This window comes from Capsicum annuum, chromosome 2, assembly GCF_002878395.1.
Source record: "Capsicum annuum cultivar UCD-10X-F1 chromosome 2, UCD10Xv1.1, whole genome shotgun sequence".
Taxonomy (NCBI): Eukaryota; Viridiplantae; Streptophyta; class Magnoliopsida; order Solanales; family Solanaceae; genus Capsicum; species Capsicum annuum.
In genome coordinates, this window is record NC_061112.1 from 140147258 (window position 1) to 140174744 (window position 27487).

Genomic DNA, 27487 nt, shown 5'->3' on the forward strand with positions numbered 1-27487 from the left:
ATGCCAGCGGTACTCCACTCACCTCCAAGCATCTCCAAAGCACCTCCCTGGGGACTTTGTCGTATGCCTTCGCCAGGTCGATAAACCCCATGTGCAGATCCTTCTTCCTCTCCCTATACTGCTCCACCAACCTCCGCACCAGGTGGATTGCCTCCGTCGTCGAGCGGCCGGGCATAAATCCGAACTGGTTTTCCGAAATAGATACTATCCGTCTCAGCCTCACCTCGACCACTCTCTCCCAGATCTTCATAGAGTGACTCAATAACTTAATCCCCCTATAGTTATTGCAACTCTGAATGTCCCCCTTATTCTTATAGAGAGGGACCATGGTACTCCACCTCCACGCCTCGGGCATCTTTGCCGTCCTGAAGATTTCATTAAACAATCCAGTCAACCACCTTACACCAGCCTCTCCAACGAACTTCCAAAACTCCACCGGTATCTCATCCGGCCCCGTCGCCCTACCCCTTCGCATCCTGCGGACAGCCTGTCTAACCTCTTCTACCTTAAAACGTCTACAATAGCTAAAATCCCGACACTCCTCTGAGTGCTCCAGTTCCCCTAACATAATAGCTCTATCCCCTTCGTCATTCAAGAGCCTATGAAAATACGACTGCCATCTCTTCTTAATGTGGCCGTCCTCCACCAACACTCTACCGTCCTCCCCCTTAATGCACCTCACCTGATCGAGGTCACGACCCTTCCTCTCCCTAGCCTTAGCGAGTCTAAACAACTTTTTCTCCCCTCCTTTCCCCTGCAACCCTGCATACAAGCTCTCAAAAGCGGCTGTCTTAGCTGCCGTGACTGTTGACTTCGCCTCCTTCCTCGCTAGCTTGTACTCTTTCCTGTTTACTCGCTTCTCCTCTTCGTCCTTACTTTCCACCAACTTAGCATAAGCCCCTTTCTTGGTCCCCACTTTCTTCTCCACCTCTTCATTCCACCACCAATCCCCCCGATGGTGCCCGGCCCGGCCCCTAGAAACACCCAACACCTCACTTGCATTCTCCCTGATGCACCTTGCCGCCCTGTCCTACATACTATCCACGTCCCCCCTACACTCCCACACCCCCATTCCCGCCAACCTTTCCCCTATCTCCCACGCATTCACTGGCGTCAGGCCGCCCCACTTAATTCTCGGTCTACACTCCTTAGTCCTCCTCTTTCTATTCTTCTTTATACCCAAATCCATAACCAAGAGCCTATGCTGGGTCGAAAGATTCTCATTCCGGATGACTTTACAGTCCTTACACAACGCCCTATCCCCTTTCCTAAGCAACAAAAAGTCAATCTGAGTCCTGGCTACTGCGCTTCGAAAGGTGATTAGGTGCTCGTTCTTCTTCGGGAAGCCCGAGTTCACCACCACCAGCCCAAAGGCCCTCGTAAACTCCAGTAGGGTCGCCCCCTCTTCATTTCTCTCCCCAAAACCAAAACCACCATACACGTCACCAAAGCCTCCCGGTAGCGCCCCGATGTGCCCGTTGAAATCCCCTGCTACAACAATCTTCTCCGAACTAGGCACGCCTCTCACCACCTCCTCCAAAGCCTCCCAAAACCGCATCTTCTCCTCCCCCTCCGATCCCACTTGCGGCGTATAAGCACTACACACGTTCAGGGTAAACCCCCGAATGACCAACTTAATAGTCATCAACCTATCGTTGATCCTCTTCACCTCCACTACCTGACCTCTAAGCTCTTCATCTACTAAGATGCCAACTCCATTCCTACGCCTGTCGCTCCCAGAGTACCACAACTTGTAACCATCCACATCCCTAGCCTTAGACCCTACCCACTTGGTCTCTTGGACACATGCAATGTTGATCCTCCTCTTCCTAAGAATCTTCACAAGCTCTATGGACTTACCCTGAAGGGTCCCTATATTCCAAGACCCAACCCTCAGCCTATCGTCACGCCCTCCACTACCTCCCTCCCCCCCCGCGGCCAAACCTTGGCCTTCCTCCCACTCCCGCCCTCACCACGACCCCACTCCCCAACCCCCTCGGACATGACCCTATCCACCTATTACCGCCCACAGCCACAACTACACTAAAGTATAGGAAAATATACAGATATACACGGTGGTAGTATCAAAGCAGCAGCAAGGAAATACAAGGCTCACACAAATTCAAAGGAATACTCCCGAAACAAAACTATACTCCCGAAGCATTAGTATTTTTGCATATTTTCTTGCATCAAACAAATTTCTGACATATCGCATTCATAATTTAGAAAATGCATAAATCATCAATTATCTTTTTGAATCATATTTTTTATAATATTTTAAAATTAAAAATGATATTTTTATAATTTTATTAATTAAATTATTTTCACGTAATTATGCACACTCACAATTTTGCAAAATACATTATCTAGTTTTGCTTTATTTAATACTATTTATTGATATTATTATTTATTGACATTATTATTATATATACTACTATTGTTTATTATTTATCATTTATTATTATAATTTATTGTTTAATTATTTTTTTTTTAATTATTATTATTTATCTTTTGTTATTTTTTTATTATTTAATATTGTTATTTATTATTTAATTATTATTATCATATATTATTATTATTCCTACTTTAATTTAAATAACAGCCTAATCGAAATTACCTTGCCTGATTTTATTTATCTTTTAATCCAATTTTATTTAATTTCTTACAATTATAGCCTATTTTTACCCAATCCATTACAATCTTAACCCAAATTCTTAAAATTTCAGCCATTATTTTTCATCCTAGCCACATTTTGATTCCCCCACGACATTAAATCTCAGTTGTAGATCCAAAACCAATCCAACGGTTGAGATCAAAAGATCTCTCTTTCCCTATTTAAAACCTACAAACCCTAACCCTAATTTTTTTTCCCTAACTTCCGCCTCTCTCTCCACCTCTCTCTTCTCTCTTTCTACAAACACCTCCAAATCTCGATCTCCCCCCTCTTCTCCGATCTCTTCGTTGGCAATCGACCACCAAAACCACCCCCCGCCGCTCCGAGTCCTCATCGCCAGGCCATCATCTCCGGCGAACAGCCTTCGCCGTCGCCTCTTCCTTCTCCTCCATACGCGCCGCCAGCGCCTACCCCAGGCGAGTCCAGTCGCTGCTCCGATGGCCAGCCCCCTCCCTTCTCGTCCTCCACCGAATGGCGGCCAGCCAAGCCTCCACGTCGCCGCTCCATCCTCCGTCCTCCAGTCGCCTTCTTTCTCCCTTCCGACGAACGTCCAACAACCGCGACACAGCCTTGACTCCTCCCCCCACAGCGATACCTCCGGCAAACCCCTTCGACGTTCCAACCATGCAACCCTTCCTCATGAATCGCGTAGGCAAACACAACCTTAGTTTGTCCATTCTTTGTTATCCTACGCATCAAAACTTGTCTCATTTCCCCTCACACGAAGAGTCTCTTCCTTACCCTGTGAATAAAGCAAGTGATGAGCCGTTTTCACCATTTACGGCTTTATTTTCTGCTAATTTTATTCTTTCTCTGAACAGCAGAAGGTTTCACTTCCTGGGGTTACTCAATAGCCGAAAGAAAGGATTTTTATTCTATTTTTTGTGTGGGTAAGTTAGCATGTGCCTCTAGTGTACAAATGATATGCTTTTTTCACTGTCATAAAGAAGATTAAAAAAGAAAAGAATAGCTGACTAGAGTGTACTATAACCAGTTCTACCTGTTTTCTTGAACAGTAGCACATTTGGTGTAAGTTGAAGACATTCTGGGTATTGCTGTTTGTATGTTCTTGTTCTGTGTTTACTTTGTTTGAGTGTGGTTTCTTGTGAAAGTTTTGTCATAATTGAACACAGCTCAGAGTTTTACTTTTCATAGCTATTTTCTACTTTCTTTCTGATATTTTGTTGGGTTTTTGCTTTGTTTCTTGCATGAAAATGTAGGTTTTTTTTCCCTATTTTCTTTTTTTGGGCCAAGGAGTGTGAGTGATGTGGTGGGCAGAGAGGGGCCAGTGGGGTCTTTTTTTTAATTACTTCCAAATTAATGTGAAGATAATGTTTGATAGAATCTTATTGGGAAGACAAAGTGTGTGAATCACATTCAGCAGAGTGGGAGAAAAGGTGAAGAAATTTAAGAGAGGATTTTGAAGGATGAATGTTAGCTCAGCCAGAGAAATGAATGATAGTTTAGCCGCTATTACTGAGAGAAAACCTCAAAGGCCTTGTGGTTGTGTGGGCATTTTCTTTCAGCTCTTTGATCGGAACCGTAGATTTGCCAAGAAGCTGTTTCCAAAGAAACTGTTTTCACCAGGTTAGCTACTACTACATTTCACTCATTTTTAAAGCAGAATGGTTAATTTCTTGAAGGTGATTCTAGCTAGAGGGCTAAATTATTTCTTTTTTTTTTGTGTTGCATTCTTATAGGTTGCTTGAAACAAGCTTCAAAAAAGTTTGAAGGGGATGAGAAGCAGCCAAAGTTTTGTTTGGTACTCATTTCTTGAACCATACTCCCACATTTAGCTTTCTTTTTCTTCTATTGTCTCAGATGTTAGCCTGACAGGAAAGTTTTTGTTTTTATTATTTTTGGTTCTTGTATGAATAATGTAGATTGCTTATGAGAACAGTGGGGGTTTTCCAAATGCAAAGAATAATGGAATGACTAATACACCTTGTGAAAGCAAGCGCGAAATGAAAGGTCCAAGTTTGGTTGCTAGGCTAATAGGTTTGGAATCGATGCCAGCAGGATCAGGCAGTAAGCCCCAAAAGGCTTCAGCTTCTGAAACTTGGAGCAATGTGGCAGACGAACTTGGTGCTCGACCTGGTGGATCTGATAAAGTAGATCTGGATTTGGAGATGGCCGAAATAAAGAGTTTAGAACCGGGTTTGCGAAGGTTTAGAGCACCTCATCATTTGGAAATCCCTAAATCCTTGTGTGGATTCAAAGATTTTAAAAGGAACATCTGTGCCTTCATGTAAAAAATGTGGTTATTTTCTTCATAGTAAGAACGGTACACCAAATGTGGAAGAGTACTCATCGTCTGTATCGTCACCTGTCTCTAGTGACTCTGGATCTCCTTGTGAAGGTCCAGGAAGAAATATGCCAAGGTTGCCCATTTTCAGCAGCAGGGATCAACTAGAGACCCTAGAGAGAGTTTCTGAGGGTTCATCCTCAAACGCCACTGCTGAAATCGATGATGTATCCTACTGTGCAGAACTCATATTGCGCAAAAGATCTACTAGCAGAACTCTAATGGAGATGCATGGCACCCTCCAAGGGAACAATGTGAAGAAGGATGCATCATCTGTCACTCGTGTGGTTAATCAGAAGCAAAATCAAGCATCTCAGAATAGTGAGAGGGGTCTTATGAAGTCTAAGCCAAGTAGTTTGCAGAGCAACAGAGTTTTAGCAGCTGCAGAATCTATGAATAATACCCAAAATTTTGTTGCACAGAATAAAAGGCCTAGCAGGAAAGAAGATTTGTGTGATGATGGTGATGTATCTTCTAGAAATACTTGCATGAATTTCCAGGTAAGTTGCTTAAATGTTATCTATCTAAAGTTGCAACGAATGAAATACTGAATGATTTCTTGTAAAATATATTCCCTTTTAAAGCTGAAGCAACTTAATTACCTATGACTTCTTAAGAGGGTAAACAGCTTTGGACTTCCGGATAGTCATAAAATTCATTTGATGAAATTGGTTCTCTTCCTGCCTTTGTGCATCATATCATACTAAACTAATACTAGGTGCATGTTCAGTCATTTACTGTGGCCAGTTTCTTATAAGTATATTTCTTCTTAAGGTCATGTATCATCTGGCTCAAAGCTAGAATATTAACTGCTTTTGGCTTAAATATGAAACATAGGCAACAATTGGAACTGTACTAGTAGTAGTCCGGAAATAGCATTTCAGGATGCTAACGGTTCTTACTGTCTTCCTTAATGCATAAAACTCAGTATATTTGTGTTTCCTTTAAGTCTATATACCCAGGTTAGGCACCTGATTCATGATAGTAAAAATTTTAGCAGCTGCCTCACAAAATTTTGACATCCAAGATCAAATGAAACCTTGTCATCACGTAGACTAGGCTTTTGAGAAGTCCTTTTCTTCTTTCCTCACTTAGCCAAAGAGTGTTGGTTAAAGGTTTAGTTATTGTACTATTATTCAGCATTTCCCCCCTCCCTTGCTTTTCAAGTGCATAAAAATTTCTTAGTGTGTCTTGCTTCAGTTATGAACCTATTGTTATTTGTCTGAATCTTATTATTGCTTTTGAATTCGTGCTCAGGCCATACCAGATTCAGCAGCAACAGATTTAGTTGGGAATTCACTTGATCACCATAGTTCAGGATGTGTTCTTGAAGCTGCCTTTTCAACTGACAGCTACCTCTCCTGCAGTCCCAATAGTAGCTCAAGTATGGTCCCCGATTAGCCATTTTACTATTTGCATACTTCCTTTCTTTCCCTCAAATACATAAATTAAAAAATAAGACAACTCTGAACTTGGATTTCATACATCCATGCTTCTAATAAATATGATGCTTGTTTACTTCCAGAGGGCAAAGCGCTTGCTGAATCAGTGGACTCTATTGATGATGAACCACTCTTTCCAGAACCTGATAGAGATCTTTCAGGTTGTGAGACCTCATCATCCACCAGGAGGAGGAGTTGCAGAGAACTGATCACAGACCATTTTAACAACGTTTCTGAAGTGCTAAGCAAGATTGATCAGTTAAAAAAAAAGCAAACTCAGTTACACAAAACAGGTCATTTTGAATACCGAACTCATATTTAGAACTACACCTCAACAGCAGGCTCTACCTGTAGAGGATGGGTTCTCTGTGAGCCATTTTCTCCTCAATGAACATGAAATGTTTTCGAGTCTTTTGTGGATGACTTTCGGTCAGTTGCTTGGCTGTAACGACCCAAAACAGATAAATCAGCTTAAATGATTCGCCTTTGATTGTCTATTAGAGTACCTAGACTCAAAATTTGGTCGATACTCTGATTCTGGTTTCAGAACCCGTACCAAACTACCATCAAGTATGACCAAAGAGATTTTGATTGCTGATATTATTGACGAGGTCGAAGAGTGGACAGAATTTATTGGTTTGATCCCAGACGAGCTAGCAGAATAGGATATGAGCCATTCTTTGGGTAAATGTACAGACTTGGAGATTGAAGAATATGAATGTGGCACAGAAGTTGCTAGGCATATTCTCGAAGAATTAGTAGATGAAGTAGTTTTAGACCTCTACAGTTCTAGCTAAATTTGGATGGAACTATTAGTAGCTCCTCTTTTTGAGACTTTGTTGCAAGCCTATCAGTGTTGTTCTCATGTGATAACTCTTGCCTCAATAATGTCAAGCAAAGTAATTTGTACAAATCATTGATTCTGCATCTGATTCTACTTATTGTACTTGCGCTTTTGCATTTATGAACATTAAGAACAATCCCTTCGTAAACATCTGTTTGAAGTAGAACATTACAGGCACAAAATGAAAAATGGTTGAAATGTAAGAACAAATTGAAAGGAAACCCAATAAGCCTAAATGGATGCGTATGCAAAAATCTATTATTATGATATTCAATGTTCATCAATCAATAAGCAAATTACTATCTATAGTTAACCTATTGCTCTATACAACTCTTAAGACAAATTTATAAAATCAATCTTCTTAAAAAGAAAATGTAAATCAAAAACCAATCTTTTAAGCAAGTAAAAAGGACTACCCGGTGCACTAAACTCTCGCTATGTGTGGGGTTTGGGTCATAAGGGTCTATTGTAAGCAGATTATGTTTCCATAGCTTGAACCTGAATCATCCTCGTCATATGGTAGCAACTTTATCAGTTACGCCAACTTTATTGGTTACGCCAAGACTCCCTTGTAGGCAAATAAAATGTAAAAAAGATCGAAGAATCAAAACCACATGAAGAATGATTCTCCTCCCTTCTTCAGAGGTGAGAATCATAATTGTCTGTAACCAAGAAGAGTCCTGCTAGCAACTCTATTAGTTCTTCCTACTCTGTTTTCACCATTAATGGCAGTCCTTGCAATAGAAGTCAATCCCTTCAGTTCCTCCACATTAGCATAACTCTTCCTAGTCATCAAACCCCCAATCTTCTTCTCCACTGAATTCACTGATTTTCTACCTCCAATACTCCCAACAACCCCATAAAACTTGCCATTTTTTGCACCAGACGAAGGCGGAGTAGCTGACTTCTCCTTCAAAGTCGGTAGCATAGTAGGCGGCGGCTTTTGATTCTCCTTCCTCAATGCTGATGAAAAATCAAGCACTGATTGTTATGATCTCAATAATAGTCGATCAAATGTTAGTTGTTTGGATTCGAAGTTGGGAATAGAAAACAAATAGAAACGCGGAAGATTGAGAATAAAGGGTTGAGATTACTCAAGTTTAAAAGAATCGCAAGGGTCGTGATGATGCCCCATGACAAGGTGGTTATATACACACTTCATAGGAGAAAGAAGAGCATAACTGAAATCTGGTAAATCAATTATTCTTCTTTTCCCCCTCAATTCCTTTCTATCCTCATCTAAATCTAACTTTGTCTTCTCATTTTCTTCCCCTGCAGATCGACTCATTCATGGAGTTCTCTATAAGTTTGTTTTCTCTTCATAGATAGGATTTTCTTGTTATTTTAAGTTTCATTTCCTTATTTTTCGATATAAACAGAAAATTTCTTAAAAAATACCGTGTTGGTTGTTTGGTTACTGCAATTTTGTTATGATTTGATTTGGGATCATAACAATTGGTATCAGAGAAACGAACCTGTCTCGACTGTGGGTAGTAATTCGAAGAAGATGTTTATGGAATCATCAACTTTGGTTAAATTGGTTGAACGAAACAATGCCAATAGAAGGGCACCTATGGATGAAGTTTCAGGAATAGTTGTGGATTTAAAATAATTTCAGAGGTGGTGTAAGGATTGCACATGCAGTATTGACTGCCAATGCAACTCTTGCGTCATGGGTGTGTGCGCAACTTTTACTGCCAATGTTGCTTTTGTCTTTATGTATGTTCGAGGGAAATGAATGTAGAGGAAATACAAGCTACGGTGGTTTCAGATGACTATGCTATTGCTGAACTACTAAAGATTGAAAATAGCAGTAAGATTGATTCAGAATACAATGAGGACCAGGCGTTCGACGAATGTCCTCAATGGGTCGAATCTGAAGTTCTAGTTAAACTTCACTCCATCCAAAATGAAAACACTACGAAAATCGAGATACTGAACCCACATCTAGATTCACAACTTTATGTTCTTGCTATTGAGGATACCATACCGGAATTGACGGGTCTCAATGATCTATCCGGTTATTATAATGTCATGAAACACCTTGAGTCTGCACCTTCATCAGTTTTAGTTGAGGTACTTCTGGACATGGAGATTGGTTCCACGCTATTCAATATAAAGGTGGAGAGGGATATTTTGGTCGCATTTTGGGTTCCTCATGCAACTATTGGTTCACTCCCACATGTTTTGGTTTTATTCATTTATAATTGGGTTGATACTGGACAGATTTTTTGGGCTTTATATGATAGGGAAAAATTGGGTGTGTATTCATTTAGTCGAGTTCTGCTTTTCAGTTTTGTCGATGGATTTCTATTTCTGAATGTTGTAAATGCTGAAGCAAAGCTACCAACACCAGTTGTTGTGAAATCAGAGAATTGGGACGAGTGTGCATCAACACTAATTAAAATTACAAGTGCTAAGATTTCTAAACCAGCAGATAAATCTAGTGAGTGTGTATGTCTCATTGAAAGGTGCAATGAATGGACTGATAGTATCATAGTTGAGGCATGGGTGAAAACCACCAAAATTTTTTGTATTGAAGCCACACTAGAGCAGTCGGACAATCAGAAACAAGAGCAAAATGTAGATGTGGAAGCATCGTCAAGGATTCTGACACCTTTACAAATTTGCAAAATGGCAGAGGCATTAATGAAAAAGAAAATGAAAGAAATGAAAGTAGGTAGTGCTCAAGGATGTTTCTTTAGAGTTAAAACAGTGAATACTTTGTCAAAGGTTCATGGACAAATTTGTAGTGTTGAGGTTAATTGGACTTCAAAGCTACTGTTCCTTCTTGTTAATATTGGCCTCAAAGACCCCGGTACACAATCAGATCTGGTAGAGAAGTGGGTAGAATATGAAGATGTGGGTATTGTTTTTCTTTATTATAATGATTGTGTTATATGCGTCTTGTTTCAAGAACTACTCGAAAGGAATATAGATAAATGCTAATACCCTTTGGACAATACATGGAGCCTCTGCCTATTGTTGTTGCTCTGCGAGTACTAATTCAGGTATATAGCAACAAAATGATGCATGATGTGATGATTTTATCTAAAGAGTTATTTGTCATATTTGTCAATGAGGAGGAAAACTTCTATTTTATGGCATTAAATAAGAGTTGTGGCATGTATGAAAATAGAGGTTATACTACCTGGTTCGACATGAAGTTGAGTGTTCCAAAGACAAGGAGAGTTCTTATGATGCATAATTTCTTACCATTGGTATTTGATCCGGGTAGTACCATTCTAAAGTATCATACCGTTGTGGAAAAGGTTGTTTATCACCTTGTCTGTAAGCTATGTAAAGTGAGGTGTCTGTTGGACTGCAACATCTGCAGGATAATGTGTTCTAGTTGTCTTAACTTCTATGGTAGACTTGCAAATGGCCAAGTTACATGGTTCCAAGGTACTCTATCAGAGTTGGCAGTGAACTGGTCAACCAACAGTCGAGTCAAAATAGGAATTTTCGGTGTCAAGGGAGTGTCCTTGTTAAATAGTGCAGGACGATTTGGGGACGGCAATAGTACAACTGACAGAACTGAAGAGACAACTTTATATAAGTTCATTGTAAAGCCAGTAGAGGAAATCTTTCAATGTCTTGTTGTTAGATCGGCATTCTGGCTAACCATGCAACCAGATCAAATTGAAGCTGTGCTGAAGAGTGGTGTATGTTCCTTCCTAGTCAAATTTTCTTCTATGAACTTTTCAAAATGAATTTAAAAATTTGCTTGAATTGCATACTTGAAATATGCACAAGTTCTCTTACATTTTAGCTTGCACACATACATCTTACCTCGGAGAATCTGCAAGTAGAAATAGCTGTTCGTTTTTCTGCTTGCTTTCTGATATGGTACAGAGTCCAAATACATGGAAAACAAATAAGTCTTACATTTGGTAGTTGATCGATTATTTAGGACCAACTAACTCATGAAATCTAGCAGAAACTAAACTTCATCAGTTTTAGACCCCTGGATCTTGTTATTTTTCCGAAGTACTCCCCCTGACCTAATTCGTTTCTCTCCCTCCTTCCAATTTTATACAAGTCAAATAGTTACTACTTCATGTAATTTCTTTACTTCTTTACGAAATACAAAGTTTTGTGGTTGTGGTTCATGTAATCTAGGCTTTACAACTCAACATAGTTTCACAAATATCGCTTTAACAAAGGGAGAATCTCACTCTTGAAATCGGTTAATCTAACTTTCTAAAAGTGAAAAGGGACAATTTTGTTGGGATGGAGTTAGTAATAGTGACATTTCCTTCTATTTGAGGTTATTTTCTTTGCTTCATATATAACCGGGGATTAAACTGTCAGAGAACGATACTTGAACCTTCTTCTTGCTATTTGCACGATGCATCTGAAACAGATGACTGGTTTCTGCATCTAAATTTAGTTTGTTATTTAGCCACTGCCACTGATAATCGTCAGGAACTATTATCAGACAGAAGAACTAACTTTCTTGATGTTGTTTTAAGGTCTATGTAAACCATTCAAATGTGGATGATTACCTTATCAATTCGTTTGTTAGGTCTGCAGCTGACCCAAATGCCTATTACCGGTATGAATGCAGCTATATAGCCTATATGTTTTCACCTCCTTTTGGCAGCTAAAAACGATTACCTTTTTCTCGCTTGGAACATTTTTATCTGCATTATTAGTCTAAAATCTTATAGAAATCCCCCCATCATTCATATTAAAGTTCTGGATTCATGACTCGAGCTTGTTTGACTAGTTTTGTCTTTGGAACTTTAAACTGGGATGGTTCAGCCTTTTACAGCATATGCCAAGAAAGTTTTGCAAATTGATCAAAATCCAAAGACAATGTTGAGATACTAACAGTTAGAAGTGTACAAAAAGGTTCTACTTCATTTTCTTTATCAGATACATATAATTTTAAGTTCCATCATTAAATGCTACGTAGTTTGATCAGCACGAACTAGCAGATGTAGGTTGTTTGTAATGTCAGTTTTATTGTCTTTCGTTTCTTGCAAAAGTTCCAACTGCTGTTTGTGTATCGTTACTTAAGGTTAAGAAAGTTAATGTTGTCTACTTTGCATTCTGCAGACTGTTAAGACAACTCATGTCAAATCCAACAAAGTATACCCTTGACAGTGTATTGAGCCAACTTTTTTGCCCATTGTTGTTGTTGTGGGGTGACCTAGACCCTTGGGTTCATGATCATGCAAAGCCAAATCGAATTAAGGATTTCTACCCAAACACATCCCTTGTAAACTTGCAGGTAGGGCATTATCCCCAGGATGAAGTTCCTGAACAAGTGAATAAAGCTTTATTAGATTGGTTGTCAGCCTTGGAGATCTCATCACCTTCTCGAGAAAAAGCGTCAGAAATTTAGCCTCATTGTAACATATGCAATGAGGTTTGTTTTTTTATTGAAGTGTACATCCTTCCGATATGAAAGTTTAGTGATCCCAGGAGATTGGATAATCTAAAGTCTCTTCTTTTTCCCTTTTCATGAATAGGATTGCATAAGCCGGTCGCTTTAAGACATTGAACACTAAGCTCTAGTGAAGATACCAGCTTACCCTTGTTCATGTTAGGTTCTCTCAACTCTCAGTACACTCGGTATGCCATGAAAGACTAAAGATTTTCTCTCTAGAGAAGTTCTATATATGCTTCATGAAGTTCCTACAACACTTGCACTACATATAATGTACATCAAAAGGAAAAGCAAGAATCATTTTTGTGATGAAAGATTGGATTTCTATAGAAGGCTATACAATGAAATTATTCTATTCAACAGTACAAACATTTCAAATTTCACGTATAGCTCTAAGTTCTAGTAAAAACACATTGATAGTCTAAAATTCTTTACACAACGGCCTAAGGCTGACACATTAAGTGTCCAATTTTGAGACAGCAATTCGAACAAAAAGATTGTGATAGCAATAATTGAGATACTCAAATATTTTATGTAAGACTTGTATCTTTTTATTTACTCCAAAGAAACTAATACTAACATTTTCCAGAGACCACCATTTAATCTGAACATTTTATTTTACCCTTTCAAGCATGATTTCGGGAGTCTGCCTAAAATTAATTTTGAAAAGGAAGAGAAAAAGAATGCATACGAAATCCTAATCATTTTTCACTGAGTAAGAGCAATTTGGATCGACAGATATCGAGCTTTGAGAACGAAAAAAAATCATGGATAGGAACCTATTCTCCCTTTAATAATTTCCAGTCCAAATTAGTAGACACCCTGCAGGAAACCAGAAAATAATGAAGAACAATTTGGATCCTATGTGTGTAAACAGTATAATCAGCTAATATGCTATGTGGGAAACAAAAAAATTCCTTGCTTGTGTAGGTAGACATCAGGTAAGGAATAGTTAACTTTACTTGTTTCAAACGCAAAGCACTAAAGCTAAAGAAGTTGGATAAAACCAGTGCTTAAACAGTGATCTCGAGTTTGACACTTGATTATGAAAAACTTTTATTGACAGTGACGTCTCTATAAATGAGCCCTACAGTATGCGAATTCAAAGTAGTTGAACTCTAACTTGAATAGCGGACACCAAAGGAAAACCGAAAAAAAATCATAGGTAAAAAAGTTGTTTTCTCTCACCAGTCCACCAATACAAATAACACACCTGTACTGTAAAGCAAACCATAACTCACAAGTCACAAAATTTTCATTCATGGAAGCCTCCATCAGACTGCTCGCTTGTTCACATCGCCACCATGTTTCCACTTCTCTTTTCCTCAAGCTCCATCACAAGCCCCTTCCTTTATCCTCATCTTCATTTAGAACATCTTCACTTTCACTTTCTTCTCCACCAACAAATCGCCCCCGCATATTCTCATCACATAGCAATATCTCCTCTAATTCTCCATTTGGGTTTCCAAAAACTCCCTTCACATCGCAATTCTCGAATCCAATCTCATCCAGCAACCGTTTTGCTCGTATAGTATCCGGTACCCAAGATAGAGTATTCAATTGGCATTATGCTGCTGGTGGCGAAAAGGGTATTGAAATTGGGGCAATTCCGAAAGAGGGTCCGATTGTGGCGGTTGTTATGTTGGGTTGGCTCGGGTCGCAGCCGAAGCATTTAAGGAGGTATATTGAGTTGTATAATGCAAGGGGTATTCATGCTGTAACGTTTGTTGCTTCGGTTAAGGATGTTCTTTCGTTCGATTTGGGGAAGAAGTTGGAGGAGAGGATTGCTGTGTTGGCAAATGAACTTGCTTTGTGGTTGTCGGAATCCGACAAGGACGGTCGTGAACGGTGTTTGTTTTTTCACACTTTCAGCAATACTGGATGGCTTGCGTAGGTGGATTTAATGGGAGTATGGGACTTCCAATTATTGATTATGTTAAGTTTGTTTGTTGTGTTAGCTGTTTTGTTGATTGATAGTGTATTTATTTATGTGCAGTTATGGTGCTATTCTTGAGAATTTGAAGAGCAGGCAGGATTTGTTGGAAAAGATCAAAGGTTGTGTTGTGGATTCAGGTGGTGATCCAGATATAAATACCAAGGTTGTTTGGTTTAGCTGCTTCAGATGCTCTCAATTTGTTTGACCTTAATTACTCTTTTCCTTAAAAATTGATTATTGTTTAGTAAAATGTGATTATTAACTCGTCATATAGTCTGAGGACCAGGACGATTGAGGTATATCAAGGGGTTCTTCGACTTTAAAGGAAATGGGTTGAGTATGGAATGTGTTTCAAACTGTTGAAGGGCTTTAAAGATATCCTATAAATTTCAATTTCAAGATGATGGTTTCTATCATAACCTCTGGTAAGGTATAGCAGGATGCAAACCTCTTTAAATGTTCTTTGATATTTCAGCATTGTTCTTTGTTGTTGAGGTTTTGATGTTGCCTTTGTTTGATAGATTGAACTGTTTATTTGAAATTTCCTCACAACTTGCGGAAATTCCATGCCTGGATTGTGTGGCAGTTGTCTCTCTTCTTTTTGTGTGGGAATTCTGTTTGTTCAGTTGGGAAGATTCTTTGTTCTTCTGGTGCACTTTTTCATTCTTTCTTATTAAACAATGCACTACATTGTTTTGTCTTGTTGTATGGTGTTGATTCTGATTCTACAGAATTGAGGAAAGAGGAAATTCGTATGGTAATTCAATCTTAACCGCTTGCAGGTGTGGGCAGCGGGATTTACTGCAGCCATGCTGAAGAAACGTAGCTCTTTTACATATTCTTCAGAAGAAGCTGGAGAAGGAAATGAAGTGGGAAGTCCGTTAAACTCAAGAAACATTCAAATTAAGGGAGCCATGTTGATGGAAACCGTGCTTTTCGCAGCACTTGAGAAGCTTTTCTCGTTTCTTCTTAATTTGCCCGATGTTAACAAGTAAGCACTTCAACATGTTATGTTCTTTTTGTTTACTTATCACTTAGGAAATAATACAGAGAAACACGGTTTGCAGTATTTGGCTATTGATTAGAAGGTCTATTGAAAAAGTTTATAGCTGCTTCTAATTATTGGTCATATCCAATTTACAGGCGGCTGACGAAGATAATTTCTGTCCTTGTCAATAACCAGCCTTACTGTCCTCAGCTTTATCTTTACAGCACAGCTGACAAGGTCATTCCATTTCAGTCAATTGAATCTTTCATTGAAGAGCAGAGGAAAAGTGGGAGAGAAGTTCGCTCTTTCAACTTTGGCTCTTCACCTCATGTAGATCATTACCGAACTTTCCCAGACAACTATGTATCTGTCTTACAGAAATTTCTCAAAGAATGTGTGCTCATACCAAAAGAAATGCATAAAGTGAAAAGCGAGCCACATCAATAGATCAAAGGAGTTGAGGGCGGGTAAACCATTCCTTGTAGTCATTATTGAGTCTGCTTTAACTGGGGCGATGTATCTTAGGAGTTGCAAAGTATTCTTGTGTGAAGTAATGTTCTGCCTGCCTTAATAAGTTCATCAATGTGTAGAAATCAGGAGGCTTTTGGTAGTGGTTGCAAGTAAGTGTCATTTATTCAAAGTACACTAACAAGTGTACATCTCCAGCCAATGCTCAAATAAGATGAGGGAGTTCTTATTTCCTCATCTGTGTTTTAAAAGTGAGAATGTTGTTTCCTCCTTTGCTCTACAAATTTTGTGTATTTGACATGTAGCTACTTTTATATTTGACATTGTACTTTCCAAAGTAGATTTGGGTGAAATTTGGATTGAACTAAAGATGTGTTTGGTCATAACGTTTCAAATCATTTTTCACTTTTTCTTTTAAAAAACATGAAGTATGGCTTATGCCTATTTCTAAAAACTATCAAGAATATTCAATCATATACCAAACAAACCACATACTTGCTCAACCCAAATTATGCAAAACCTTCATCAACGACGTTTATTATCATTATCACAAATCGTAATGCTATATACAAATAAGTTTGGCATAAAATTATTACTTATTTTTATAATGAGCAACATAATAAATTATCCTAAAATCACAACACGACATTTTAATAACTGCTAATAACACAATTATTAGCTACTATAATTCATCAAATTACAATTACTTACAAATATCCATCATTGCAAAACAAAAATAATATTAACACCAGCAAAAAGTTTGAGAGAAGTTTTAAAATTTTGAAATAGGCCAACAATTATATCTTGGGCCAAAAAGAAATCTAAAGGAAATTTTGCAATTTGAAGATTTGATTTTCAAAATCTCCCAAATACTAGATAAATACTTTGACCAAACAGATATTTGTTTTGATTTGATTTTTTTTTTTTTTTTAAAAAAAAAAAATTCAAAATCTATGATCAAATGGGAAGGTTATTGTCTTTGTTAATGCGAATGTCCAAATAACACCATTTTTTTTTTAGAAAAAAAATAAAATTACCAACAACGTTTTATGTCCATAATAAATTGATGTTTGATTGAAATAATTCTTTAAAACAGATATTTAATGTGAATTTACTTTGGCGTTAAAACAATAATAAAGAAAAAAAAAGATTTTTCTTTCTTGTTCTTAGCTTGGGGTTACTAACTGCCACCGACTTAAGGGGAACATGAATATAAACGGCTACTTGTGACTTGTGACTTGTGCCTTACGCATCATTCAAATATTTCATACTCCTCAGAATCCCTATCCCTCTTTCCCCTCACTAAACAGTTCTTCCAAGAAGAAGAAGATAGGCACCATCATCATCATCTCAAAGAAGAAGAAGAACGCAAAGCTCTTCGAAATTTGGTAACATCCCCACTTCACTTCCATCAATATTTGTACTGAAAATCTCTTCTTGAATTCACGACGCCATTTGTACTTTTCATTTCCTCCTCCTGTTGCTTCTTTTTTTTTTTAATCTCTTCTCGCTTTATTATTTGTGGTTTCTTGGTGATGAATTTCATGACAAACTTCCATCTTCAATAAAGGGTAGGAGTCTTTTCTTGAATGCAGTTACTTCCTCTATTTTCTTGTTTTCATATTTAGTTATTCTTGACTAATTGCAGAATTTTCATAAACTGGAGTGAAAATGAACGATCTCATGACGAAATCGTTCGTAAGTTATGTGGAATTGAAGAAGCAAGCCCATTTGGATCTTGAAACGGAGAGGGATTTGGAGATGGGCCAACTCAGCCGCGCTGATGAAGACAATCTTTCCAACTTCTTCCACGAAATCGAGGCAGTGAAGGCGGGTGATATTGAAGAGATCACTAATCTCTTGATCGATCTTCAGAATCTGAATGAAGAGGCTAAAACTACTCATGGTCCCAAAGTTCTTCGTGGCCTTAGAGATCGAATGGATTCTGACATGGTCTCTGTCCTTCGCAAAGCCAAGATTGTCAAGGCAAAACTTGAAGCACTTGACAAATCCAATGTGGCTAATCGCAAATTATCAGTGGCATATGCAGAAGGCACTGTGGTTGATCGGACGAGGGTGAACATGACTAATGGATTGAGGATCAAGCTTAGGGATATTATGAATGATTTTCAGACCTTGAGAGGAAAAGTCTTGTCAGATTACAAAGACTGCCTCAGGAGAAGATATTACAACGAGACGGGCCAAGAGCCAACAGAGGAAGTGATTGAGAAGATGGTTTCAGGAGGAAGCGGGAAAGTTGAAATATTTGCAGCAAATAAGGAGATGAATCTTGATGACAAAGACAGGCACGAGGCTGTAATGGACTTAAAGAAGAGCCTGGACAAACTTCATCAGGTCTTTCTTGATATGGCGGTTCTTGTAGAGACTCAAGGCGAACAGATTGATGACATTGAGCATAACATGGCCATTGCTGGAAGCTTCATCAGTGGTGGAACCAACAGTCTTTTCTATGCTAAGCAGCAGCAGAAGAAGGGAGTGGCATGGTTATGTTGGGTATGGGCTGTGGTGCTGATCATTTTGATTGTCTGCTTAATTGCTACGTTGATCTCTTGATGAACTTGGAAACACAATGTCATTTCAGTTTAGTTTCTGCCATGTGAGGCAACTGTTATTAGGATTCGCCTCTGTAATTCCTCTCATTTGATCTCTCTGAGCTTGAGTATTTACCATTCTTAGAGATAGCTGGAAATGATGTTCTGAATGCAACAATCATAATGTACGATTCATTTCATATTGAATCAAAAACTAGAACTAGCATTCTTTACCTAGTGTTTCTCCTCTTTGATCACAAGTCTTGGGAGAATTCAGTTTATGCGTTGTGCAGCCTCATGTTATATGGTACAGTATCACTTATCTTGTACATATACAGAGGAGATGATGACAGAGTAGGGAAAGAATATGAAATATATCACTTGAACACTCCTTAACAGCCATGAAATGCATGTCATGTGAGATACAACATTATTCTTTATTTTGTATATCCATTTTCAACCATTCTCTATTGAGTCTTTTAAATTGAAAAGCAGGGCAGAATTTCTCCAAAAAGTTGATTTCTCTATCGGTAGGCATCTTTAAGCAACAGTTAGGTGTTGTACAGCCGTCCAAGATTGATCTGGTTCCAGTTGAACTTTTCCAATCTGATATGAACGAGGGAAAACATTAAAAGAAAAGGCATAAACAGCATATTCGGTCAAGCATTTGATTCTTTTCAACCACAAGAGGAAAGAACATGCAATTGGATAGGCAACAGGATACTTATTTGCAATTCATAAAATGTATGAAGAGATCACATGCCATCTCAAAAAGAAATGGGACACAGAAATCTAGTCACACACGTCAACTTAGCAATACAGAGAGATCCTATGTAAGTACCTTGGCATTTTCAACGCAAACAAAATTTTTATAGCTTTGCTCCATAGTGAGATGAGGGTTCCATACAACAGCATCAGACCAACTGCACGTACAAAACAGAGGCGAATAGCTAAATTAGAAAAATAGGGGGAATTGATTCTTTCTTTAATAAACTCCATGACAGCAAGGTGGCAGGGAGCTACTAACTCACTTGATGTTTTTGATAGATATCTTATCACCCAAACCATTATCTAGTTGTAACTCATTAGGTGTATCAAGATAAACACAGTCAACAAATCCAGGAAACGTCACCACATCCCTGAGAAAGATAAATTATCAGAATGAGGATTAGCTTCTGCAGAATGCATGAACAAATACCATTACGCTGAGAGAATACCATAAATGAAGCATAGAATGGATGCTATGGAAGCCCTTGAGAGAATATGAACAACATTCATGTACAAGTATCAACTCATTTTTTAAATGTCCTTGATGACAAACTAATGCTCAAGTACAAGTACTGCGGAATACCAGAAACACTAGTTGGTTTTAGGCAATATGGAGTGTTTGTATGTGCTTTTGTGAGTATTGTGGTTCTACCATTAAGAAGAGTATTAACCTGGCCTGTGATAGTAAAACAATAAAAGCCAACCAGACTATCTCTTAGAGAAACATATGCTTGCAGGGAATGTAGGCTTGTATTAGCAGTCATGAATTCTTTAAGATAATAAGTATATTCTGGTAGACGAGAATGAAGCTTTCTTCATCTATTTGAGATCTGATACTGACCGTTCCTCCTTTCCCTCCACTGGATTTGTAGGATCAGGAACTTTATTTAGAGTTTTGCAACCTTTTAAGCCACTAACTGATGCACCTGTTACAGAAGCCTGGAGAAGAGAATATGGAGACAGCAGACCAGGATGATTTAGTATATGGCATATTATTTATTCTTTTGGGAAATAACATCTTATTCCATTTCCTGAAGATATAATTTGACAGGCCTTGAATTCCAGATAAAGTACAAAAGTTTCTGGGGATGCACCCTACTCATAAGCTGCCAGAGAAATACTTACGCGGAAGTAAGTATGCAGTGCAGTTGTGAATGAAAATGGTTTGTTGTCAGTATTTGTAACTGTGAGTTCTGTGGAAAGAGTCTTCTTATCAAGAGTGATCTGCAAGCCATTGCAAAGAAGTTAGAAGTTTAATCATGCATCACGCTTGATCAAAAGAATCTTCGCTGTAACTATGTGTTGCCGGGAAGGTATAACATAGATCACATCAAGTTGGTATTATTCCAAAGTATGTAAATGATAGTCCTTTATATAGCAAAACGTCATATACCACTTATAGAGCTTGAATTTGAGAGTTGTGGCCTGATATATGTACGGAAGAGGGTAAAATAACTTCTCCAGAAAGGAAGAAGGGTGGGGTGATTTCGTAGCACATTCTACGTAGTTACTTTTGAAAAATTAAAAATTCCCCCATAGCTCTGGCATTAGCTTCCACCATTCTGTATACTCAACAGGTATTCACCCAGTTTAGTTGTCTATAACTGCCTAATTAGTTACAGAAGTGATCTAAGAATATGAGGGTAAACAAGATGAAAATTTTGATTGGTAAAGCGAAAGATGCTAAATAACTACTACTCTAACCTTGTAAAGAGCATGGAAACTATAGTCCCACATCGCACGGCTGTAAGGGCCATCCCTTAGCTCCACGGTAACAACAGGTTTCTCCTCCACATTTTCAGAGCTAACAAGGGACCAATTCATGTTCCTTCCAAATCCATGCTGTCAACCAGATGGGCACATTTAAGACTCAAAACCAGAATTCAAAAACTGATCAGATAGCATGAAATATTCAAGAATAAGTTAAGATAATTGCATCACACAATTACCAATAGAACTCTAGATAGAGCTTCAACCATTTTGCTAGCGTCTAGCTAAGTGCATTGGCAGAAGAAACTGTCGATGCTTTGGTAAGGGAGTTTCTTCTCCATTAAGAAATGCTAGTTCGCTTAACTTTAAGAAGTCTAAACTATAAACGTTGAAGCATGTGAAGTAATTTACCTGCTGGATTGGGCCAGGTCCAAATTGTGGGAAACAATGTGGTATTCCTCCACTGTACAATATATAGTAGTCAGTAAGGAAGGTGATATAGACTCTTTCTTTCCAAATTTAAATTTTAAACATAGACATAGTAAAAGATTGATGATACTGCAGCTTTAAGAAAAGTAAAGAAAAATGCTTCTAGCCAGGTGAATTGTCTGTGTTGAGGAAGAAGAAAGCTTAAGCTTTAGCCGCTAATAAGAGTAAATATAATTGTAACCCAATTCCAGAACTTGAAAACTGGCCGATGACCTGATTGGTTTCTGTCCATTGAATACAGCATCTGGTCGAACAAAAAGTAGATCTTTACTGTCTACTTTCCAAGATGTGACACAAGCTCCATATAGATACAGCTCTGCCTCACTGCAAAATAAAGGAAAGAACGACTTTCAGCCAATCAACCACGTAAACCAGCTCCAGTGAAGTACTCAGGAACATTTTTGATGTGCCTATTCAATATATCTATACAGCACAAACCCAGTGTTTTGGACTTGTGAAGCTATACGTTGCTGCATTACTCAACAAATGACAATGCTACCAGAATTACTAATGCAGTACCAGTAATATCACTGATAAGCAGCTGATAGCATCATCATCAGGCATCACTTTTCTTTCTACAGAAACTAACTTTTGGTCCAGATGGGGATTAGTTCAACATGAAGAACTTGGAAGATCTTCCCCACCCTTGTTATTCCATTATCCATTTGTGAGACTATAGCCTGATAATAATTTTTCTTTTTCGCTAACTATGGTGCCCAGGCCACCTCATCTAATTCCACCGGATACCTGTCACCAGCGTGATACTAATATTTAATCCCTCAAGATCAGATCTTTCTTCATAATGCAGTCCCATTAACGTATCGGATTAAGGTTCAATCTCAAACTGCCGACTTCTTTTGCCACAACTATTTCTTACGATCATAGCTCCAGAATCATCAATCGTAAATTATGTACTAGTAAGCTAAAAACTAAGAATGTACCTTCCATGAGGAGAAGTCAAAACAACCTTGGGTAAATTTCCCAACCCTTCAGTAGATTTCACACTTGCAAATGCCATCCCTGGGTATCTGTAACCAACCGCAACCAATCAATTCAACCAATTTCTCATCAAACAAAACACCCACTTAAAAGGATCCCATTTTTTCAAGACTTGCAAAAAAAAAAGTGTTTTTCAAGAATCAATCACTAATTACAGCAACAGAAAATTTATTGTTAAATGGGCAAAATGAAAGAAGAAAAATAATAAAGACATACCCAAAAAAGATGAAAAATAAGGAGAAAAAATGAAAATGAAACTTACCGATTGACACGGCGAAATTTAGAGGAGGTTAAGGGAGAGCAAGACCAGGTCATAGACAGTGCTGCCATCTTCTATTTAATGACAAATTTAGGAAGTAGTAACTCCTTTTTGCATTCAACTGGAAACTTGTTTGTTCTCTTTTTATTTCTGCGTGCGCAGTTCCATGTTGTCCACTGAACTACCTAAACTGGATATTGTACCGTCCAAATATTCTTTTTTCTATTTCATTTTTATCCTTTATATTTTTTGTATGTTTATTGAAGTAATTCTCGCAACCTACTAAGCATGAGAGTTAGATATTGAAATTGACAAGCCAAAAAGTGATTGGCTTTAAAGGAAAACTACTTTTTTTAATAATTGCAGTGTTTGTTAAATTGGCTGTAATAATTTTTCAACCATATTAATTCGTTGACATAGCGATGTTATTTGCTTTAGAGTTTGGAGGTACTTTAAAAAATAAACCATTTTTATAAATCTAAATTAAAAATATGCAAATTATTTTAAGAAACCAAAGTCTAAACTAATTTTCCCAAAACAATCAAACCCCAAACAAAGGCCACCTAGGAAATTACGATGTCCTTTTCTGCTGATGTTTTTTCAACAAAGTAGCTAGGATTTTGGTTTTCTTGGAGACTTGGGAGTACGTATATAAACACCTTCCTCAAAGTGTTTTTCTTGGTTTTGTCGGTGTATTGGCATTAGGCTACAAATACTTTAGGACTTTTCGTTATTCATAGGTCGTCCTTTCAGGTACTTTTAACTAGATAAATTCATGTCTACTATAGTTAGTCCTGCCAGGAAGGTCTCGAGATGAGCCGCACACGAGGGGTATAATACAAGCAGTTCAGACCTGTGATCTATAAGTCACAAAAGTAATTATCTATCTACTATCTAGTCAAAAGCAAGTAAGTATGGACAAATGTATTTCAATCCAACGTTTTGATATTAAATGAATCGAGGAAGTTGATAAAAAAAACAATCCACAACCATAGTTTTTGTGTGTGGAACTTTATGACAACTCAAATTACAAACAAATCCCTTTAATTTTCTGGATAGAAACTCCTTTCTAAATGTGTGTGATCCTCGAGGCGTTTTCTTCCTTATGACCTGCACACAAAATTCATGTGTGCAGATAGAAAAGAAAGCCATGTGAAATTAGCAAGTTGGGAGATCCTTTGGTGGAGGCAGAATATTATGATCAGATCCTGGTCCATCTTCCACTAGAAATGCTGTTTTCAGTCCCCATCCTGTATGCAACTCCAGATGACAGTGGAAAAACCAGACCCCTTCACACAAAATTAGATATGTTAAGAACAAATTTTGGAACGAAACATAAGTTCAGCAACTACATTTGGTCGGAAACTAGGTACCTGGATTATCAGCTCTGAATCGAATAGCAGTCCAACCACCAGTAGGAACACCAACAGTATTTCTTTCAATAGGATCGATCAAATTGTATTTTGCTGGATCCTTTTTGGGGTCAAAGTTTCCCACACCAGTTCCAACCACGAAGAAGTTATAGCCATGGAGATGGAAAGGATGTGATTCCACCGATAACAAGTTGGTATCTTGGATTACTATTTCAACAGTGGAATTGAAAGCAATTTTACTGATCCTTGTGCCTACATTTGTCCTAAGGTTGGCTGTAAGAGGTGCCCCTGTAAAATTGAACGGAGTAGGTGGTTTGTCTGGGAAATCTAGCGTGTACACGCCCTTAATGTTGAAGTAATGAGACTGAAGAAGTGCAGTTTGTGGCATGATAAAGGAAATGTTGTTCAGAGAAGCTGTTAGCCTGGTTCCATTTAGACAGGTGGGACAAGGATTTATTCCAAGACCAATTGTAAACAAGAGGTGTCGATCAACATTTAGGGGAACGTTTGCTGGATATTTGGGAGCATTTAGGCTTTTGAGTTTAGAGTTATAGCTCAAAGCAAAATCCGTGTCATTTTGTGCTGGCAAGGTTGGAAGTTTTGGCAGCACGGTTTCTGGGATTCCCTTGTACTGGAATATAGCAGTGGCAGTCTTGTTATCCACACTGATTGGAGCATCCATGAAGGGCCTTGCAGCCATGAAGTATCTTCCCGGAACTTGGTTGGCACGAACCAGAACGTTTGTAGTTTGGCCTGGTGCAATCAGAATGGCCTCTGTGGAGAATGGTTTCGTGTAGACTGCATCAATTTCTACCACTGTGAAGGTATGGTTCGCCAGGGCAAAAAAGAGCTCATCATTGAGAGCAGCATTGATGATTCTCAACAGGTATGTCTTTCCTTTTTCAACTTCCATGGCAAAAGTATCTGTAAAAGAAATTCAAATATTGAATTATGTTGGAAGCAAATACTCTAACCAAGTACGTTTGTTCTGATCAAAGGAGTATGAAATACACTAGTCAATATCAGTCTCTTAATTCTTACGTTTCTCTGAACATGGGAAAAGAGGCCCTGGCTTTCCGTTGATTGTATGGGCATCAGACATATTTGGAGGTATGCCCAAGGCATTTCCTTGTTTCTCGACGACTTCAACATCAGCATTCCACCATTCTCCTGCATCACAATAACATAGAAGCATTGCTTTCATGTTTCTTTCATTCTTTGACATAAGAGAACTTTGAGAAATTTTGGGGATGAATACAATATATGTTAACGAGTGCCAGTGCTCACCTAGAACAACCACTTCTTCCTTATCTGGTTGAGGGAAAGGAAAGGGAGTTCCTTGTTGTGGCATGATGACTATTGCACCATAAACAGTAGCCCTTAGCCAAAAAATATGTGCATGCCACCATAAGGTTCCTCTTTGTCCTGTTACATTGAAGTCATAAACATAGCTCTTTCCTGTCTGGATAGGGCACTGAGTTATGTAAGCTGGTCCGTCTGCCCAGCCATTGCGATATTGTTTCAAACCATGCCTGCAAAAATCAGGAAAAAAGACTTGTGTCTTAGCCCCTGAAGGTTGTGAGACTTCAGTTTTCATTTAAACTCATATTCTTACCAATGGATGGACATGTTATAGTGTGCATAATTAGTAACATTGATTTGAACTCTATCTCCTTCTCTAGCATATATAGTTGGCCCCGGAAATCTCCCATTTACTGTAACCATTTGCTTTGCATGGCACAATCTGCTCACATTTGACACTTGAACCTGTAAACGACACAAAGTTGGCCATGATCAAAAGAAAAGAACCAAATGTAAACAAATGCACATTATGAAAATTGAAGAGACTAACATCAAATTGATATTTCTTAATGGCAGCCTCAGCAGGTAGACAAATGAAACAAAGAAACCCAAAGACAAGGAAGCCTAAGAAACTTGTATTCTTTGCCATTTTTCTTAATTGGCTAGAGAGGTTCTCAAACAACTGTGCAAATGGATGATGAGACAAAGGTGCAAGTACGAGGCACATTTATACAAGTGAAATGGCATATAAGTTTTACAATTTGTTAAGGGGATCAGAGGAGGTTGTAACAGAGATTTATTAGGTAGAAAAGTATTTCAATTGGCTGTACTGCAAAGCCTTTAAGCAAAACACAGATGTAGACATTTTGTGAGCCATTGACTAACGTAGAGGCTAAATTCAAAATCCACCACCCTCAAGCTAAGAAAGGAGTAGAAAAATATAAATTAGTGTATATATATATATATATATATATATATATATATGAACTTTACCTTAACAGTAAAGAAAAAGAAGTTTGCCTAGATTGTTTGGTGCTATAGTATAAGAAGGTGCATGTTAATTACCATGTAAATTATTGGTATTTTTGACGGCAGTTTCATTGGGTGGTCAAATAATAGCATATTGATTTGGACATGGGAAGGAAAGAAATTGATAAATAAATAAAGTGTTCGTTGTGCTTTTGTAGTCATGTAAACCTACCATGAGTATCACCATTTTAAAATGTTTTTGTTATGGTTAATTTTATTCCCTTTTATTATCTATGACACTGAAATAGCACCTTCATTCATTTGAATTTTCTATCATTCATTTATTCTTCTCAACTAGTTGCTTCAATTTTTTCTTCTTGCCGTGGTGATATATTAAAGATAATTTTGATGGATCCGAATTGTAGCATATTATATAATGAGATTGAAACCTTTTATAGAATTGTATAATTCTGCACTTAATGTCTTCTTTTTGGTACAATTACAATCAATCTTTTAGTGGGGTATTTTACGAATACACTTAACCGAAAAGGCTTTGGAAGCTATACAAAACTTACAGACCTGAAAATTACATAAAATGTGTATATATAAGCTATATAATTATTGATGTGAGGTGTGACGGGATGGATATGATAGGTTATGACTTTGAACTATGGGTATGGAAAAGTTTCTACTAGGAAGTGTTTCTCCCTTAATGGGCCTTACACAACACAATTTTGAATTAGTCGAGCACCCAATAACGAATATCGAATATTAAGTGAAAAAAAAAAAACTATGTAATTGAGAAAGAATATGATAATATAGATTAAAAAGAAAAGGCAATTGTAGACTACGCTCATGCATAAAAAAGGCATTTCTAAATTCCTAACATCTAAATATTCGAAAAATCAAAGTACATAAAAGTTTAAATTATGGTCATATATAATATACATATTGAAGTAATCCATACTCCCTCCATTTCGTTTTAGTTGGCCCTTATTTAAGCCTGTCAAA

At 38.0% G+C, this 27487-nt stretch overlaps 6 protein-coding genes across 7 annotated transcripts; 3 read left to right on the forward strand and 3 right to left on the reverse strand.

Moving 5' to 3' along the window:
- The first annotated feature begins 2860 nt into the window (after positions 1-2860).
- On the forward strand, positions 2861-7334 carry LOC107859991. Of its 2 annotated transcripts, XM_047407214.1 has the most exons (6): positions 2861-3564; positions 4017-4261; positions 4375-4436; positions 4558-5479; positions 6237-6363; positions 6505-7334. In XM_047407214.1, exons 4-6 carry the CDS (start codon positions 5048-5050, stop codon positions 6741-6743), a joined length of 798 nt encoding a protein of 265 aa, XP_047263170.1. In that variant the 5' UTR covers positions 2861-3564; positions 4017-4261; positions 4375-4436; positions 4558-5047; the 3' UTR covers positions 6744-7334. The 2 variants fall into 2 exon arrangements, with proteins under 2 accessions (XP_047263170.1, XP_047263169.1); XM_047407213.1 differs by having other exon boundaries at positions 2861-4261.
- A 583-nt stretch (positions 7335-7917) lies between these two features.
- Positions 7918-8553, reverse strand: LOC107844674. Its single transcript, XM_047407847.1, has 2 exons — positions 8421-8553; positions 7918-8228 (listed from the first exon to the last, which is right to left on the reverse strand). The coding sequence occupies exons 1-2, from the start codon at positions 8551-8553 to the stop codon at positions 7918-7920; spliced, it is 444 nt and encodes a 147-aa protein (XP_047263803.1).
- Positions 8554-13800: 5247 nt separating this feature from the next.
- LOC107859990 (transmembrane protein 53) lies at positions 13801-16339 on the forward strand. Its single transcript, XM_016705176.2, has 4 exons — positions 13801-14553; positions 14660-14762; positions 15382-15590; positions 15743-16339. The coding sequence occupies exons 1-4, from the start codon at positions 13925-13927 to the stop codon at positions 16032-16034; spliced, it is 1233 nt and encodes a 410-aa protein (XP_016560662.1). The 5' UTR covers positions 13801-13924; the 3' UTR covers positions 16035-16339.
- A 132-nt stretch (positions 16340-16471) lies between these two features.
- Positions 16472-18840, forward strand: LOC107859989 (syntaxin-112). Its single transcript, XM_016705175.2, has 2 exons — positions 16472-17443; positions 17704-18840. Exon 2 carries the CDS (start codon positions 17727-17729, stop codon positions 18627-18629), a length of 903 nt encoding a protein of 300 aa, XP_016560661.1. The 5' UTR covers positions 16472-17443; positions 17704-17726; the 3' UTR covers positions 18630-18840.
- A 122-nt stretch (positions 18841-18962) lies between these two features.
- Positions 18963-23209, reverse strand: LOC107859988 (putative glucose-6-phosphate 1-epimerase). The gene is made up of 10 exons (XM_016705174.2): positions 22836-23209; positions 22516-22602; positions 21788-21898; positions 21497-21548; positions 21080-21217; positions 20501-20599; positions 20217-20314; positions 19639-19746; positions 19449-19530; positions 18963-19213 (listed from the first exon to the last, which is right to left on the reverse strand). The coding sequence occupies exons 1-10, from the start codon at positions 22901-22903 to the stop codon at positions 19148-19150; spliced, it is 909 nt and encodes a 302-aa protein (XP_016560660.2). The 5' UTR covers positions 22904-23209; the 3' UTR covers positions 18963-19147.
- Positions 23210-23757: 548 nt separating this feature from the next.
- Positions 23758-26320, reverse strand: LOC107859987 (laccase-11). Its single transcript, XM_016705173.2, has 6 exons — positions 26058-26320; positions 25821-25972; positions 25493-25737; positions 25247-25375; positions 24206-25129; positions 23758-24121 (listed from the first exon to the last, which is right to left on the reverse strand). Exons 1-6 carry the CDS (start codon positions 26232-26234, stop codon positions 23991-23993), a joined length of 1758 nt encoding a protein of 585 aa, XP_016560659.1. The 5' UTR covers positions 26235-26320; the 3' UTR covers positions 23758-23990.
- Between the last annotated feature and the right edge of the window lie 1167 nt (positions 26321-27487).